General features: G+C 41.5%; 2 protein-coding genes across 2 annotated transcripts; one reads left to right on the top strand and one right to left on the bottom strand.

Annotated features, from left to right (window-relative positions):
- The first annotated feature begins 9,808 nt into the window (after nucleotides 1-9,808).
- Nucleotides 9,809-16,935, top strand: LOC108611459 (uncharacterized). Its single transcript, XM_018004125.2, has 14 exons — nucleotides 9,809-10,129; nucleotides 10,192-10,316; nucleotides 10,371-10,581; nucleotides 10,670-10,802; nucleotides 10,885-11,021; nucleotides 11,104-11,733; nucleotides 11,788-11,989; nucleotides 12,051-12,424; nucleotides 12,525-13,078; nucleotides 13,155-13,454; nucleotides 13,513-15,174; nucleotides 15,236-16,161; nucleotides 16,229-16,607; nucleotides 16,763-16,935. The coding sequence occupies exons 1-14, from the start codon at nucleotides 9,955-9,957 to the stop codon at nucleotides 16,814-16,816; spliced, it is 5,862 nt and encodes a 1,953-aa protein (XP_017859614.1). The 5' UTR covers nucleotides 9,809-9,954; the 3' UTR covers nucleotides 16,817-16,935.
- ninaA (neither inactivation nor afterpotential A) lies at nucleotides 16,817-17,790 on the bottom strand. The gene is made up of 2 exons (XM_018004129.2): nucleotides 17,209-17,790; nucleotides 16,817-17,130 (listed from the first exon to the last, which is right to left on the bottom strand). The coding sequence occupies exons 1-2, from the start codon at nucleotides 17,713-17,715 to the stop codon at nucleotides 16,927-16,929; spliced, it is 711 nt and encodes a 236-aa protein (XP_017859618.1). The 5' UTR covers nucleotides 17,716-17,790; the 3' UTR covers nucleotides 16,817-16,926.
- Between the last annotated feature and the right edge of the window lie 1,007 nt (nucleotides 17,791-18,797).

Here is an 18,797-nt window from a genome sequence, read left to right on the forward strand (position 1 = left end):
GCTCATCAGGGCGCGCGCAAATTAAGAAAATTATCATGCATCGTACCTAGGCAACGAGTCAGGGCTGAGCAGGAGCGAGTGTGTGTGGTGGGGCCGATAAACTTTGCCAAGCAGAATCCAATTAAACATAAAAATAAAATAAATTGTGACATTTTCCAATTAGCGGGGAATATAGCAGCCGAAGCAGCCGGAGCAGTCAGAGCAGTCGGAACGGCAGCAACAGAAGAAAGATGAGCACGCTGACAACATGTGTCATGCACCACCTAACTGGATGGAGATCCACAAGCATCCTTTTTGGCCCCAATCTCCACCATGGGCCGAACTGGGATGCCCCTCACGCGTTCGCATTGTCAAGACAAATGCTGGCACCAAGATGTCTATCGCTCGCCTGGCGCTGACTGAGGCCGACAAGGAGGCTAATTAATGACGGCCTTCTCTGAATAACAAAAACAGCATGTACAATTGGTCATGTCGGGCGTGATAGACTAAGCTAATACCTAGTGGTATAAGCTAATAGCGTAGGTAGTCTCAATAAAGAGACAGGCTAGCTTCAATTACATTCCAGAAGAAAGTAAAAATGAAGAGAGAGAGAGAGAAAAAGATAAATACAGAGGGAGAGTGTGAGACAGACATACCCAGAGAATGACAGAGAGAGAGAGAGAGAGCGAAAGACAGAGAGAAGGAAGGAAGATAGATATTATGAGACGAGTATACAGACTAGTTTGATAATTTTTTTATTTATTAATTTTTTTTATTTGATTACATGGGACACTTTATTTTTAATAAATTTACTGTATGCAAAGTGTTGTGTTTAAAATTTTTTAAATTTAAGAGTACAGGACACATTGTCCTCTTCTACTTAAATATATTGTCATTGAATGCTCTAACTAGAGATAATCAATCGATATACAGATGATTACATAATGTCCGACTATTTAATGTCCGAATAATCTCTGCATAAATTATCTCGAGTCCAACTCCCTTCCCATGTGCTACACTCAAAGTCTGGCAACATTAACATCATACCATCCCACTTAATAAGGTCTACAGGGTATGCTAGAGCAATGGGCAACAGCTGAGCACAATGCGAGCATTATTTGGCTGCAAATTACAAATGAGCTCCATTGCAGGACAGACACTCGAATGTGAAAATAATTGCCAAAAAGAACACAGCATTTATTTATGCTCGACTACACTGTATGCCCCGCCCCCATCACTCACGACCCTAAAGGGGACCCACGCTCCCATTTCTGTTACGCTGTTCTAATTGTGGTCCTTTTTGGTTGTTCCAGTTTTTATGATTTTGCCCCAAAACATTTCTATAGACAGTTTCCTAGATGCGCACAAAAACACATAAAAATGTTCAACGAACAATTTCTGTGGCTCTTTTGCTTCGTTTATTTAGCTTTCTTTTTTTTTTTTTTTTTTTTTTTTGTATATATTGTTTGGGTTTTTGTATTTTTGGTTTCGTTTTGCGTTTCTTGCAATTCGCAACTAATTGCTACAAATTAATTTTAGTATGCTTTTAATGGCATTTTGAATGTGGTAAATGACGTCGACGAAGTTGACAACGATGCTCTTTGTGTTTCAATTGCTGCCAAAAGCAAAGACTGCCAGCCAATTACATTTGCAATGGGATTGTATTCGACTGCTGAGATACACTGTTTGCAATTGGCGAAGGTCTGGCGGTAGTTGGTATGACTGTGGAGACGGAAGATAGAACATAATACATAGGACATAGAGAATAGAAACTAGAACATAGAACATAGAACATAAAACATAAAACATAGAGCGTAGAACATAGAACATAGAACATAGAACATAGAACATAGAACATAGAACATAGAACATAGAACATAGAACATAGAACATAGAACATAGAACATAGAACATAGAACATAGAACATAGAACATAGAACATAGAACATAGAACATAGAACATAGAACATAGAACATAGAACATAGAACATAGAACATAAAACATAGAACATAGAACATAGAACATAGAACATAGAACATAGAACATAGAACATAGAACATAGAACATAAAACATAAAACACAGAGCGTAGAACATAGACCCATAAAACATAAGTCCTCTAAATCTACTCTTAAAAGCCAATATTCCCCATAAGCTCTGGCAGAAAACAGAGTATTCCAAGTAGAAGGCTTTTGTGGTTTACTCTTTTGCTTGTCATTTCGTCTTGCTTGAATTTAATGAGCTGCGGCAATCGCTCGACTATTGCAAACGTCCTTTTTGCCTTAAAGAAAAAACGTACTTCTGGCACAAGGACATCGAGACGCGTGCCCAACTGAACGTCAAGCCGAACAATTGTGCGCATTTAGCTAGAGTCGCTTTGAAAGGCCAAAACTAAAATTGAAATTTTTCAATATTGCAAAGGAAAAAAAACGTATTTTAGGGAAAAATTCCAAGCACATAGCCTGAATGCAAAAGAGAGTGAGAGAGAGAGAAGAGTGGGAGAGAACGAAAAAGTGAAGCATGCTCATTAGGCAGCCATTGTGTGAAAAGCTCCAAGGATGCGATATGCTGTGAATGGGATTGAGTGATGCGAGTCGCTGCTGGCAAAGGGCGCATCGAGCTGTAAATCAAATCGGCGTGTCAACGGCAAAACTAATTTATGTATTTGCGAGTGTGCTGGCTGATTATTCATACGCACTGTGTGCCGATTGCAACGTTCGGCTGCATGAAAGCCCAGCTTCTTGTTGACTTTCATTAGCTCCAATTATGCAGCAGTCCTCAAATGTCCGGCGCATGGCTCAGACGACAAATCAAATGCAGTTGCTGTGGCAATGGCTGTGGCAATGCCAGTGCCAGTGCCTGCAATAGATGCTGCAGCAATTGTTGCCACACGCAAACTTTTCAAATCGTTGCCTCGACTATATAACTGCCAGCTACTCAACCGTTCGGCCATGCCCACCCAGCCGGCCCCTTTGGCGACCAGCCTTATGTCATGTGATGCCCAGTCGATGTCGTTGCTGCCGCCTGTGTTTGGTTTACGTGCTTAAATTGGCAATTAGCAGATTAATTGTCACTGGCAATATATGCATCAATATATATTGCACAACCCATGCCGCACAGTGGAACAACTCTGAAAGCACCACTAAAACTAGAAATGGTAAATGAATTGATATCCGATACGATTGATAACCGAAATATCAAATATCATATTATATGGATAGATGTGTGTCTATGTCTACATTTAAACTACGAGTATTTCAGATATTCATAAGTTACATCCAATTAGGATATCATTTATAGCATTATATTTCATTAGATATGATTTAAATTACATAATTAACAGTTGTTCTATATATCATGTAATTGAAACCAATTGCTTCAATTCATATAACATAACTGATGCCTACACTAAAAGGTCTCTAGAAATTAATTAAATTACCTGATGCCAGTTGATACGACAATTGTTACATCACATGCTTCGCTTATTCTATGGCTTACTCAGCTCAGGCAAAAATTATATATCATTTTTTATGCTTTAATGCATATTAGACTGGACTAGCAAAATGAACAAGTGGAAAGAATATTTAAACTGTCAAACTCTTAAACAATACCACTCAAACATGAAATATGCTTAGATACCAACTTCAAATCAATCAAAGAGGAGAGCGACGAGTACAATAGATATTGCTTACTCATTGCGGAATTAGTCAAATAGATTTTTCTGCATCAATGGTACGCAAGTTTTTCAACATGATATAAAATTTGTAAAGAAAAAAAATATAATCAAATAATTTAAAATATTTTCTAGTAATCTATTAATGAACACAAAAAATGACAAAGTCCAAATAGGTGATAATTAATATTATAAATACTAATAATATAAATGATTGATTTAACTTATTTTTTATTATCTATTACTCAAGTAAAGCTTCTCTGTATTCCCACGTCTTAATGGATCTCCACTTTCACACCCACTGTGCAGCAGCTGCATAAGTGTATTCTAGCCAACATGCTCGCTATGTCCGTCTGTCTGTCTGTCCTGTCCATTGCAGCAGTTTGTCAGTCTGTTGCTCTGTCAGACGCTTTGTACACGTAGTTTGCTTTACGGCCCCGTTGTTTACATAATTGTTGTACTGCTGCCGCTGCCGCTGCTGTTGCTGCTGCTGTTGCTGTTTGATTTCACTAACGAGCATTAGCATAAATTGCACTGACCGATGGTCGGAGGTCGCTCTATGGCTCAGGCACGGGCTTTGGCTTTGGTTTAGGGCTCTCGGTCAGGGCTTGGGATCTGGGCTACTATTGCCATTTTATTCACTTTGACCGCTGTGCTGTGCATCATTTGACATCAGCCGCGTGCCCGTTTGCTGAACAATGTCAAAATTGTGCGTTATTTCTGTGCAAATTGTGCAGTCAATCAGTTGTAAATTTTTAATGAGTTTTCATTTATATTAACTGACATCGACTGGCATCGACTGCCGCTGCCACTGCAGCGCTTGGGGCCATTTTGGTTTTTGGGGCCTGCGGTTGCGTCCAATGGGCTAAGTAATTTGTCACGCTAATTGCTTACGGCCTGCAGGCACTGGGGAGCCTGGGCGCATCCATTTCATATGCATTACATTGCAAATATTACGTATACGCAACGTGGACGGGCATTTATCGTCGCCTGTGGCAAATGCCAGAACTTTCAGGACTGCCATGCCTGCCCCGCCCCTCCATCTCAGCTATAACATATCCCCTATAATACAACTTTTGCTTTTTTTCTTGCACTCGCATGCCCTAGCTGCGTCGCTACCCATAGCTCGCTTTCCGTTCCAACAACAGCCGCAATAATTTCCCACAAAATATTTCCTCAGCACATCGACGCTGACGTTGACAACGATAATGTTTTTTTGTTTTTTTCTTTAGATACTCTCGCTTTTTGAGTCTGTACGAGATGTGCTGCAAATGGATGCTGGTCCGTAGGTCTCTCAGTTTGATATGGACTTGATTAGGGTTTTCTGAAAGGCTTAACTCGCATTGCTTTCTCTAATTCCATTAAAAACCGAACTACTAGCTATGGAACAGAATTTTTGTATGTCAGATTACGGACTATATGCGCATAGAAACCATATTATTGTTCATTGATGATTAATATATTAGCAATCAAATAGTATTAATCAACAGGATTTCTTATCGTATCAATTGAATACACGAACGGAACTGATATTATCTCATTCCGTATTACTCAAACTTGACTTAACTTTAATAATCAAAAGTTGTACTCTGAAAATGATCACAGCTTCAGCATCACAATATAGTGGATCGCGCTTCAACAAATAGATCTTACGGCTAAATTGACAATCTGATAACACAGACTGTGTCAAGTCTTATAGTACTATTTTCATTTATTTAAGCTTCTTCTATAGATATGTTTATATATATTCGAAATTTTCGTATCATTCTTAGACATATAGACCATACAGCTATATAGACAGTCTGATAAATCAGAATATTGAATCTCTGTCCAGTTTTAGAGTACTGCCACATGTTTCAACTCGATCTCGATCAGATCTGATAATTCAGAGTATTCAATTTTCGCCAAGTCCCAGAGTATTATTTTCACATGTTTGTTTAGGTTTTTGATAGTCTTATAGTTGCTGCTGCCTCTGCTGTTGCTGTTGCTACTCCGTCTGCTGCGTCTTCTTCTTCTTCTTCTTCATCATCTGCTGTTGTCTTGGTAGCAGCAGTTGCTCGTCCATTTCACTTGACTTCACTGCCACGTTTGCGTCGTCAGTTGGGTTGACGTCGACGTCGACGTCGACATCGCCATCAGCGTCTACATTGACGTCTAGCTCTCGTTGCAGCGGAACTTATCATTTTATAAGCATTTGTTGTTGTTTGTCTGTTTTTTTAGTGTGCTGCAGCAGCAGCAGCTGTAGAAAAACAAAATATTTTGTTGCAACTTGCTTAGCCTCCTCGCTCCGCGCTCCCCCTCCCAGTCGCCCGCATTGCTTGCCTTCTGTGTCCCCGGGGTACAGTCTGTGTGCATTTTATGTGACAGATACTTTAAAATGTGGCAAAGTGGTTCTTGGCAAGGCGTGCCAGCTCTTAGCTCCTCAAGTGCGTGTGTGTGTGTGTGTGTGTGCGGGACACACACATCATGCACTGTTCTAGCTTAGTGTATGGCTGGGTCATTTGAAATGAAATTAATGTAAAATTATGTGCCACGTAAACTAATTTTTATGCGACGCCAAACGGCTCGTCCTACGGCCGCTGCCCCAGCATCTGCGTCTACAATTTACGAGCGCTCGCACATTTCGGCCGCAATCCTTTCAAAGCATTCGCAAGAGCGTTTTATTGCGCGGCTGCTACCACTTAGAAACTCAAAAAAAAAAAAAAAAAAAATTAAAGGAAAATCAAAACAAGTTGTGACTAAGAATAGTAGACGTGGAGATACCCTGTGAAGAGCTAACCACTGCTTACCTGCTATTCTCTTTTTAAAAGTCTCTTTGAATATGAGATTTAAAGTGAAGAGCGAGAGAGAGGCAGGGAGAGAAAAGAGAGAGACGCAGAGGGATAGGGAATCCAAATGTGAATTTAAAAATTTCTTTGAATTTAAGAGAGACAAGAAGAGGGAGAGAGACGGAAACACAGAAATTCAGACTGCCGTATACATAAGTATGCATTGCTTACCTCTTATTTATAGACTCAAAGAAAGTATCTCATTAGCTAATGGAGTATAGCGCGCAGTCATATTCTAAATGATATATGTATACTTTACAGTCAATGAATCTTTCCAAAAGCAGCATATAGCCAATACACCCCATTCGCGCTCATTCAGTGCAGAGCATTCACAAAAAATGAAAAGAGTAGCCACGACGAGCATTAAAATGTTGCCAGGGCCTGGACCAGGCGCTGTTGTTGTTCAAGTTGAAATTTATATTAGGCCAACAAAGTCGCCTGGACAAGGATGGGTATTGGGATGGGGATGGAGCCAACGTAGCCGCTGGCGATGGCGCCTGCTCTCAAGTGCTCATAAATTCACGAAAATTTCACAGCCGACGGACCCAACAAAATATAAAAAAAAATAAAAAATTAAAAAAGAAGTGAACCCTTCAACAGCGCCCTGGTGGAGGGTCTAACCAGGGGGCAGCAGCTGCCCTCAGCTGTTGCAGGCCCAATTCCTGGCACACTCACATACACACATACTCACACAATCAAGCCAACACTCGACTTTGGCCTGGCAAACATAAATTGTTAAAGAATTGCCACTTTACAGTCGTAAGGACCACATAAGCCGGACAAATAAAAACCTCGTTCACATTTTGGGTTTACTTTATTATTTTTTGTAATTTTTTTTTTTTTTTTGTCAGCGCAACCAGAATGGAGAGAACTTACCTTGGCTAGTCCGGCCCTTGACTAGTACATTGCCTGATATCATCTTTAGTTGCGGCATGGCGAGACCAGGCGAGGCCAGCCAGAACTTGACTTTTTAGAGCTGGCCCAAACAGTTGCTAAATCGTAAAAACCAAACCGGAAAAGGACGAACATAAAAACTGAGCCGATTCGTTCTTAGTGTCGCTCGCAACCGGTTTGTAATAATGCCACAGGAATGTCAGCGCGTCAAGGATTCTCATATTAAGGACATACAATTGACAGCAACTGCTGTTGACGACAATGGCATAGGCATAAATTACCACTTAATAAAATAGTAGAGTTGAAAGGCGAGTGGTAAAGTGGGTGGTGTAAGGTGGTGTGTGAGAAGCTGCGAAGCTGCGATACGGCTGTCTATCAAAATTTAATAGCAGACATGACGAAGATGGCATGGACTGAAGAGAATGGCTGAGTCTATCTGGCTTTGATATTATTAAATTAAATTTTCATAAGAGTTACGAACAAAAGCAACAAACATAGCAACAATAACAAGCAAGAATTAAACAAAAGAAGAGATTTTCTTTTCTGAAATAGAGATCTGAGATATGGCAGAAATATTATTTTATTTTGTTGAGTACTAAGACAAAGAAGTAGAAAAGAAAGAAAAAAGTTTTTTTATATGTTTATAAATTATTTAATATATGTATGTAATTCATGGGAAAAAAATTATTATGTTGTATTTATTAAAGTAAATTTTGTAATGAATTGTAATGGCTTAAACTGTTTGATATATTTTAAAGTAAAATTATAAAAAATAAAATTATAATAAATTTAAGCATACAAGTGAATCACAATAGACACTTGAGGAAAAGAGAAAAGGCACAATAAAGCAATTTCTTGAACTCACAAGCAGCGAGATCTCACCATGAACGATACAATGCTAAAAGATGATAATAATATAAGAATATATTAATTTAAGAACTATGAAAATTTTCCTTACAAAAACTTAAATTTATAGAAAGATTATTAAAGTTAGGGCTGAGTATTCTATATATGTATGTATTCTATATTCTATATATGTAAATCATCTTTATAGACAACATAGACTCACAGCCTGAAGCACCTTTCAAATAAGTTCACGCAAAACTACAAATACTTTCAGCGAGCATTTAAGGCACATGAACAGAAGCCGCAGCTCTTCGTCATAATAGCCGTGGGAGTAGCAGTAGATATTTCTTTGTTGCCAGCGACTTCTCTGTGTTTGTTGCCGCATGCATTGAAAGGCTGCAATTTTCGGGTATCTTGTTATGGACGAGCGGCCGACCGACACCGCAACTGACATGTGTGGACAGTGGCCTTCCATTATCTGGGCTACAGAGTCCTTGGGCGCTTTTTGCCCGACTCTGGGCGAAGCTGGTGCTTGGAGTGCTTCGGGTGCATGTGAAGTGGCGTGATTTATAAGCGCTTTGCCGGCGATAATAAACACAGGACGAGTGCGAATGGACGACGAGCAGGGACGACGAGCAGCAGCAGCAGAAGCAGCAGCAAAAGCAGCAGCAGAAGCAGGAGCAGGAGCACGCCCATAGCTGGGGTACACAAACAAGAGGTGAAGTAATGTTGAGCAGTGGCCATGGTGGCACCGGGCGTGGCAACACATGCAAAATAGTTTGGCATCAGCGCATATCCTTTTGCCTGGCCTGCCCACAGCCTTGCCTTGCTTTCAATTTTCTTTGTTCGCTTTGCGGTTGCATTGGCTTTGGGGCCAATTTTTTACTTGCGTCCGTTTGACAATAAAAATGACAATAGACGAGGCCAGTCAAACCGACCTAACCGCACATCTTTTCAAGCTTCCAACACCACGACCTTCCATCGGCCTTCCTCTCTCTCTCTCTCTCTCTCTCTCTCTCTCTCTCTCTCTCTCTCTCTCTCTCTCTCTCTCTCTGTGCCGATAGCTGTGGGCTGGCCCATATCATTAATTTTGCACAAAAGGACATTTTGCCTTTTTGCCAAATGCAGGAATGAACCGATCAACGGCAACAGCAAATAAATAGGGCTCGCAACGACTTTGTTTCGGCAATGGCAGCTGCGCAGCTCTGCTGCGGTTGACTGAGGCAGCGCCAGCAGCAGCAGCAGCGACATCAACTGCGATTGCATGTTTGCTGTGCTGCAGCTTCCTTGGCATCAGCTTTGGACCGAGCCACGTACCGGTCCCTCTGCCTGTCCCTGTCTCTGTCTCTGTCCCTGTCTCTGTCTTTAGCCTGCCCAATACGTTCGACATTTTGTCGGTCACACGCTGCGTTGAGTTTTGCCAAATTGAAATTGTTTTCCCAAACAACAGCGGGGCGTATACGTAATATGAGATTGTCTTTGCATTTGCCAAGAAAAATAAAATAAAGGAAATGGTTGAGTATGTGTAGATTTGTCTTTGGATAAATGGATGACACAATCACGTGCTCTGAATTCAAGCATATAATATGCTATATAGGGAAAACCAAGTGCACACCAGACTCTATGAAAATCTCCCTTCAATCTCTCTCGATATAGTAGACATATGTGAATGACAAATAATATACACAAATATTGGATATCTAAATGAAATAATAATCTATACATATTCATAAAAATGGACTCCACGCCGCGTGGTCCTTCCAAGCCAGAGTCAGCATCGGCGACCACTGATGGCATTGAGGAGGGCAACATGGAGGATACATATTCAATGGAAACGGAACAGCCCGTGCCACTGCCATCGTTTCGTACTCCCCGCTCGATGTTCTACGGCTGCTGCATTGCCAAGGAGTGTAAGATTCATAATAGATTCAACTAATTTCTCAATCGTGCTATACTTATATGACCATTGTAGATTTCATGGAGTACGTGAATCTGGTGGACAGTCTGCATATTACGCCGCGGCTGATGATACAGCGGAAACCGTTTCGCAAGAATAACACATACGGCCTGACGTTAACAATTCGCAACGCTGCACTGGTATATATACAGCAATAACTTTTCATATTTCAGTTGCTAAGTGCCTCGTTCTAGTATCCACGCAAAGTCTTGATCACTACGGATAGTCCCAGCGATACGTCAATTAGCATATTTCAGCCGGAACTAAATACCTTTATCGAGACGGACAAAGTGCTGCAAGTGAAAATCAATATACGTAGCAAAACTTCGGTGCGTATTAATCGACCGCGTTGCATATTCATCAAATCGTTTCATCCCAATATCACATTTGAAGTGCCCATTATCGGTAAAGTATAGCTCATGGCATAGGTATATGCCATCAAGTTACAAGATAACTACAATTCAGGCTAACCCATTCTCGAATTCACTCACAGTCTTGAAAAACATGATCGAACCGTATATTTCGGAGCAAATTACACTGCCCCCCACAGTGCCCAAGGACAGATCCTATTATGAAATGATCATGTACAATCCAACTAAGGATCCCATAAATGTCAAATACAGAAAGTAAGCTTAATTGGAGCTTAAGATTGGCAGCATAACAAATTTGTAAATTCCTCCATATTCGTTTCTTTTTTGCGAATTGTAGTAGCTTCAAGGGACTCACTCTCCACTATATGAATCAACACGTCATAGTTCCACACGACTATTTGAAGCTATTGATCAAATTTGATCCCAGGAAATTGCAGGAATACAACGGATTCTTTAATGTAAAATTTGGAACGTGTAGGTATCAGGCAACAGCCCAACCGAACCCAGTCCAGCTGGTGGCTCATCTCTAATATGTTGACCGTTGTCCACTTTTCAGCTCCTCCCAGGAATATAGTGTTCAGCTATACACCGAAATCAATGAGTGCGTATGTTAATCGCGGCTATTTGCCCTTTGGTCAGACGAAATTTGGTGATGAAGTGCAACGTTCGTTTTCTATATGCAACGAAAGCACTCATCCTCTGAGGATATCCACCTCTTTCTACGCGAAAGAGACTGAGGACGAAGAGAGGTCCGAGAATACTTCGGCACAATCGGCCATATCGGATAAGTTAATCGAATCGGCAGTTAGCATGCATAGCGTTTTGTTATTTGACTTTGATGAGGATACCAAATCCGAAGTTCTTTCATATAAGGAGGCATCTAGCATTCACTATCACATAGATGTGCCTCACCAAATTGACCCGATTTCAACCACTCAGATAATGATTAAATTTAAGCCAGTCGACTATGAGGAATTTGCCGACAATGAGGTGCCACCATTCCAGGAGCGCACCAAAATCAATCTCTGTTTCACGGATAGCATGGAGTGCATTGAGACACACTCCATCGTCATCTTCGGGGAGATCAGAGGCATTGATGTGGAGATCTTTCCGACAGTGATTGACTTTCGGAAAATCTACCTGGGCGAAGAGCATTGCGCATTTATCAAAATCTTAAACGTGGATGGTCGGTAAGACAGCTATTGATGCATTTGCCTCAAAATAATATCGCTTCGATCAGGTGTTGTTGCCAAGGTCAAGTACGTGGAGTGCTTAGACCCGGAAATCTGTGGCGTTCGTGTCACACCTGACCAGGGCTTCGAGTTGGAGCCGTGCGAACGTGGGATCTTTCACTTATCCTTTTTTACCATAGTGCCCGTACGCTTCAACGTGACGCTGCGCTTCAAAGTCGTAAACGGCTTCTATCACAATGTCAGCGTAAAGTAAGTTCATTTGTGCCCTAAACTTAGGTCAAGCAACTTAGCTACGTCTTCTTTATTCAAGGGGCGTCGGCCAACACATTCAGCTTCGCACATTCCCGCAACTTGTCGAATTCGGCACGATTCCGTTTGGTGTGCCACAGAAACGCTTCATGCTCCTCATGAATCCATTAGCCGTTCCCATCACCTTGCAGGTGAAGCCAACGGAAGATGGCTTAGAACAGCCGTTGGTCTTTAATATACGGGAATCCGAAGTGTTGCCCATAACGATACGAGATCCGATTAGACAACTGCAGCAAGTGCACGAAGATCTTCTCGCGGAAACTGATCTGAATGACAACATTGAGATAACGGATGTCGAGCTGGAGCAGCAATCCGTGAAATCGCTCTCAATCAACGAATCCGAATATAGCCTTCAATTTGAAGAGGCTATCATGGGTGAGTCCATTCCACGAACTCCACTCTAAGTAACTCCCCCTTGACTCACTTAGGGTAACTATAATTCTGTAAACTCATGTTATCTCTGTCTATCGCTTAGATAGTGTACCTGAAATGGCTTCGCAGCTGCTAAAAAATCTAAAGAAGCAGAAGATATTCGACAAATCCGAGACGGACAAGCGCGTCATTCAGGAGGCTTTGACCAGTCTCTTGAATACGAATTACTTTAACATAATGAAGACGCACAACAATTTCATATTCCTCGACTGGAACGCCATACCCAGCTATCCCGCTGAAGTCTATTGCGATAACGAGATTATCTATCTCAGACCAAATACGGGACGTAGCATAACCATATTGATTATACCCAATCGAGTGGGCTACTTTCATCGTTCGCTGACCGTACGAATCTGCCCGGCTATACCCTTAGCGAGCTCAGAGTCGTCTGACGATCAGCAAATGAAGATGCTGATCAAATCGGAATTCCTCTGCTCCAAGCTCTGGTTCGAGTACACCTGCAGCACCCCTGACATTATTTGGGAGAGCTTTGTCGATCTCACCGATCGCATTATGTACGCGGGTGAGGAATATAACTTTGAAATGGAATTTGAAAATCCCTCGAATGTCGGTGGATTCGTGCACTTTGATGTTATTGTAAGTTCTCGAAGCGATCTCAAGGAGAGAACAGAAAGGAAAGAGGATTCTAATTGAATTTAATTATTGCTTGCAGCCAAACGAAATGGGGTTCACTGATGGCAATTGGAAGTATTACATTGCCTCCAATTCCGTTTCGATTGCCCATTGCTTTGTCATGTTTCGTATTCTGGGCATTAACAAACTATCGGGTCTTGTCAAAATTGTCGGCGCCCCGCACTCATTTCCCTTTCATTTGTATGCAAATATACTGCCCACGGAAATACGCATTTCCCAGATGTCTGTGCATGTTCGTCTGCAGGTTTTCGAGCATCACAAGCATCATTTCTATATCGATAATGTTTCGCCCACGAATACAGTGCTCTCCATGAAATTGGTAAGTGTACGGCACTAGACCTTCTATATCTATTTAAATGTATACCTCTTTCTCCTAGCAAAACATCGACTTTCAGTATCTCACAACGAGAGGTGGGAAATTGTCGCCCGACGGCCAGAGCATGTATACGACTTTGGTGTCGATGTTTACAGATCCAGATCTATATCATAATACATTATACATTGATCTGCAGTTTGACAATGTCATTGAAATACCTATAACATTTTTAGTTGAGGGAGTCCCAATATATTTTGATCCCGACATAAGAGATGGCCTAGATGCGGGTGTACTCTTTACAGATACTCAGGAACATTTTCTGGCCATGATATATCCATACCATTATAGCGTGAAACTGACCAATAAAGGATTTCGCTCGTATCGCTTGAATGTAACACGTCTAACCACCTACAACCCCGCGAAGAAGACAAGCGCCTGCGTGAATCAGCCATTGACAGCTCGCTTTGACATATACCCCAAGGTCGTGGAGCTGCACCCACGGGCGGACGAGTTCATCGACATAATGATGACCAGCTATGAGGAAGGACTCTATTTCTGTGACTTCATGTTGGTCGTGACGGATCTGAAGTATCCACAACGCAAGCACGTGATACGCCTCACGGTCCAGGCGCAGTTTATTGAGGGCCAGCTTACTTGGGATCGAAAGTACCTCAACTTTGAGTTCCAGCCCAGTTATCCGCTGCAGCAACGCCCACAGACCCGCACCGCCCTGCTGTGCAGCCAGGCCAGTATACCCTTCGACGAGGTATTTCTCGAGGCAGTGGGTCCATTCCGCATCAAGGAGCTGTACGAGCATCCGTTTGAGAAACAAATCAAAGTGTCTTTCGATCGGTTCGAGCAAAAAGAGATTTATGTCACCCTCAATAGCTCGACGGTGAGGCAAATGTTTTGCAAGCTAGTGGAGGGGCGCATCAATGTGTTTGCCGTTAGCAAGCCACAAAAACATCTCAGTCTGCGGCTGACCGTGTTGGTGCCCGAGATCCATATAATACAGCCTGAGCTGGTGCTTTTTGATCGTGGTCGTCCATACAACTACAATGTGAATATCATCAATGACGGCTGCACCACAGCCGATTACAAATGGAAACGCATCGAGGAGTCAAACATTTTCATTGGCGGTGATGATTCGGGTGATGTGGTTGCCGAGGTGCTCTCCGATATCATTCGCACTCTGGAGTACAATTTCAGCTGTGCGGAGGAGGAGAACATGACAATACGCTATCAGAAATGTCGTTGCCAGTTTCACAGCGAGAAGGAGAATGACTCACTGATCTTCGATATACTCGAGGAGATACTTAACGAACTGGATCTCAGCCATAGTCGCATTCATATACCGCTAGACATGATGCCTGAAGTGTATGATGATAGTGAGGCATTCAGTGATTCGAGCTATGTCCATCACACTATTGAATATATATTGGATCAACTGAACCTGGAGTCCAGCCAGCGGCTATCTGAGCCCTCCTCTGAGTACTGCTACTCGGATCGTTTCATTTACTTCTACGAAAAGACTGGACATTTGCGGAAGATGGAGAGCAAGGCGTGCATGATCCATCTGCCGCATGTTCGTCGCTCCCACGAAGTGAAGGCCGTATTCCAATTGGATGTGGTGGGCGGACGCAGTCAATACTTGTCAGTGATCCTTGTCAATCTGGTGCAGAAAATTAAATATCTGAAGGATAATATCTACCTTAACGTCAGGGTTCGTATTTAGACTCATGCGAACTCTCTTCTCTTCTTTTATCTTACCATTTCATCTGCAGCCCTGGTACGAGCAGTTCAATACTGTAATACGCATATCGAATATCACTAAATACCCCTTACAATTGAACCTCATGAGTCCAGAGATAAATGAGAGGCGTCTAATCGACGGCTATGCCAAAATAATGCAAGATGAGGAAATGTTCATGGAACCACTGGGTCACGATAAAGTCAAAATATCTGGCATCTTGGGCTTCAATGAGAACTTCTTACGCATATTCAACGTGTTGATCAACAACACGGCCAGCAGCTGCTTCCGGCTGCGCGGTCAGGGCATAATGCCCATATTGAATCTGACGACGTCTTTACCCATGATTGAACAGAGTGTGGACGATATTATAGAAGAATACGTATACATGCGTAAGATTTACAACTACGAGATATTCAAGAGCATTACGGAAGTCGACAAAGATGCGATGGGTTGGTTCGAGGAGGAGGCTGAACAGGAGGACAAAATAACTAGCGATTTTACAGAGCTCTCCGAGAGCGAGGATGACATGCCAAGTGAACGACAGCGCTATCATGACATTCAGCTCTTCAAGATGGTGCAGACGTATGTGCTGGTCAATAACAATCAGGAGCTACCGAATGCCGTGGTGCTCAATCAAATGCTCGTCACGGAGCGCTATCTACATAGACTAAGCATGAATCTAGAGACATTTGTCTTGCATCAAAAGGTTTACGAGAGCTATGTCAACCACCACAAGCCGCAGGGCTACAGGTTGCCCATCACTGCCAGACACTTCACGGTCCAGCCGCTGCCGTGCGAACAGCTCGCCTATATCCTGGATCTGGGTCCACTGATGCGTGACAGTCTGCGTCGCTTTGAGCTGCGTTTGCATTTCTTCGGACCCGGCAAACTGATTGCATCGGCCCGCACAGCTGTTCGCATTCCGGGTCTCTTTGTGGACTTTAACATAGAGAATCAGTAGGTCTCCAAAGGGCAGTTTACTATGAACATAATCTTTAGTCACATAGTTTCTGTCAACCAACAGTACCGACAAGAAGTTCACATTTTGGGCCGAGAAGTGTACGGAGCTGGAGTACTTTAACAAGACCTATCGCAATATATGGGAACGTTTAATGGATGCGGATACAAATCCGAAATTGAAGCATGCCCACTCGTTCGATTTCGATAATTTTATCCATCAGCGTGATATAACCGAGAGGGATCGTCACTTGATCGAGGAGTATTATAATAGCTTAAACCTCTCTGTTTATCCCGATCACAAGCATCACTTCACGCTGGCCCGCGTCCACACGACTCACCACTCTAATTTCTCCGGCGTTGAGATGCGCATGGTGGGCTACTTTAAGCCGGAGTCTAAGCACTATCCCCTCGATCAACGCATCGAGGACTATATTTATATCGATGTGAGTTGTTTTTATCCCATTTAATTTAACTTAGACTCTTACATTTTTCAGAGTACCTTCCACTGATCCCTTCATATTCCCTATCTTACGATAATATCTCTACCCTTTGCACTCACTAACACACCTCCTATATATCTCACCCTTCTTGATTCCAGCTCCACATGGGACCTACTATGCCCATACTGCTGCGTGGCATAATTAAGGCATGATTGACTCTGGATGCTCCCTTCAGGCCGATCTCTCGTTTTATTGTAATCGTTAAACTGACCATGTGCAATTAGTTAAGTGTTTAGTGAATAAAACAAAGCAGAACAGGTCGTTAGCAATACATGTTGAGTTGACGGAAAAAGTAGTGGAATATGAGTAGGACTAGAAACGAGCTGGTGACGGGCAAACCCGCTGCCTTGATCCAGCCCAGCACGTTGAAGTCGTCCGGGTATAATTCAAACTGTTCCGTAGGCAGCTCCCCGCAGTTAGTAATGACCACCGGATCGAGGGGAAAATCATCCGTATCGGTTTTCACCTGTTCCAAAAGAGAAAGAGAGAGAGAGAGAGAGAGTTGTAATATACCCTTTAAAAATACACCCAATGCGTCACTTACATCCTCTATAGCATATATGGTGTCCATGCCTTCTAAGACTTTGCCAAAGACCGTGTGCTTGCCATCCAACCACTTGGCACCCACTGTGGTCACATAGAACTGGCAGCCATTCGTGTTGGGTCCCCGATTGGCCATGCCCAGGTAACCGGGTCGATTGTGCTCAATGCTCAGCCCCTTCTCCTCGTCCTCAAAGTAGTCGCCATAGATGCTGATGGAGCCAGTGCCATCACCATTGATTATATCGCCGCCCTGTACCAGAAAGCGATCCACGACCCGATGAAATGTGGCGCCCACATAGCTGCTGCCATTGATGCCGCGCAAACAAATGTGCCGAAAATTGGCCACGGCCTTGGGCGCCACCTGGCCAAAGAGACCGAATGTGATCCGTCCCAGCGACTGCTTCTTCTGCTTCACGTCCATATAAATGCGAGAAGTTACAGTGAAGCTCAACGCCTGACCCAACGCGCACAATGCCAGCAAATGCACGAGAAAGCCGAGTAACTTCATGTTGCATCAAAAAATAAACAGATTATTTTACTTTGGTCCGATGAAATAGCCAAACGCAACTAAATGGAAAAACCTGTGATCCAAGCAACCAGCACGGAAGAAGCCCTACAAATTTTAGGTTAAGTGCAACAAACTAGTCAACAACCCACACATGCATACGCATGTAAATATATACATACATATAGGTCATTGATTTTTTTGACATTCCCTTACACATTCTGACGCATTCGAATATGCATACCTTTAAGTTAGTATAGTTAGTAGATAAATAAGTAGGGATAGCGAATGCTAAATACTAAATTTAAATTATCTTTCGTCAACTTTAAATGATTAGATAGATCAAATTTAAAATTTAAAATATTTTTTTTTTTTTTTTTTTTTGTCTTTGTAATTCTAAATAAATCAATTAATGTTTGTCTGTTTCTGGATGCAACAGATTAAATAACAAATTTATATTACAGATTTTTTTTTAATTTTACTTTTATGATATATTTATTTTTATTTAAATTATATTTCGCAATAATTTGACGCACTTCTAGTTGATCATTTGAAATTTTCCAAAATTTATATATATTTTATGAATATACAGGAAAAATATATCATTTTTATTTTTTTACGTGTTAAGTTTACTCTAAAAATAATGTAAACGTTTTAAAATATTGTCAATTAAAAATGAAAATATCTATATTATATATATATTTTTTGTATTTATTTATATTAATCAATACAATTTCTTTAAAAATATTTACAAATTGTAGGTGACGTATTTTTATTTTAATCGCAAGTTTTTTTTTTTAAGTTTTACACAATTTAATTAAATATTTCCTTTAAAAAACTTAAACTTAAATCTACAATTATTCATTATATATTTATACCAACTATTAGTCCCATTAAAATCTTTTCAATATTCATAACGACTTTTTAATTTCAAGTTGAGCAAATACAACAATCTTGAAAATCATCAAATATAAGTCGTCTATACGGAGTTGAATGAAGATTACTTAAATAATATTCAAAATTTTGTTTGGATATTTTATTCTATATTTTTTCTGTCAAAAATATAAATTTAAACATTTTTACTA

The sequence above is a fragment of the Drosophila arizonae genome, chromosome 3, assembly GCF_054131065.1.
Source record: "Drosophila arizonae isolate 15081-1271.41 chromosome 3, UAZ_ARI_1.0, whole genome shotgun sequence".
In the NCBI taxonomy this organism is placed as follows: Eukaryota; Metazoa; Arthropoda; class Insecta; order Diptera; family Drosophilidae; genus Drosophila; species Drosophila arizonae.

What these genes read in the sequence shown, in the direction of transcription:
- LOC108611459 (XM_018004125.2), top strand. Translation starts at nt 9,955, where the DNA reads ATGGACTCCACGCCGCGTGGTCCTTCCAAGCCAGAGTCAGCATCGGCG. An exon ending in ATAAATGTCAAATACAGAAA is followed by an intron (nt 10,803 to 10,884) that starts GTAAGCTTAATT and finishes TGCGAATTGTAG; the next exon opens with TAGCTTCAAGGGACTCACTC. An exon ending in AGGACTATATTTATATCGAT is followed by an intron (nt 16,608 to 16,762) that starts GTGAGTTGTTTT and finishes TCTTGATTCCAG; the next exon opens with CTCCACATGGGACCTACTAT.
- ninaA (XM_018004129.2), bottom strand. Translation starts at nt 17,715, where the DNA reads ATGAAGTTACTCGGCTTTCTCGTGCATTTGCTGGCATTGTGCGCGTTG. An exon ending in CCATATATGCTATAGAGGAT is followed by an intron (nt 17,131 to 17,208) that starts GTAAGTGACGCA and finishes CTTTTGGAACAG; the next exon opens with GTGAAAACCGATACGGATGA.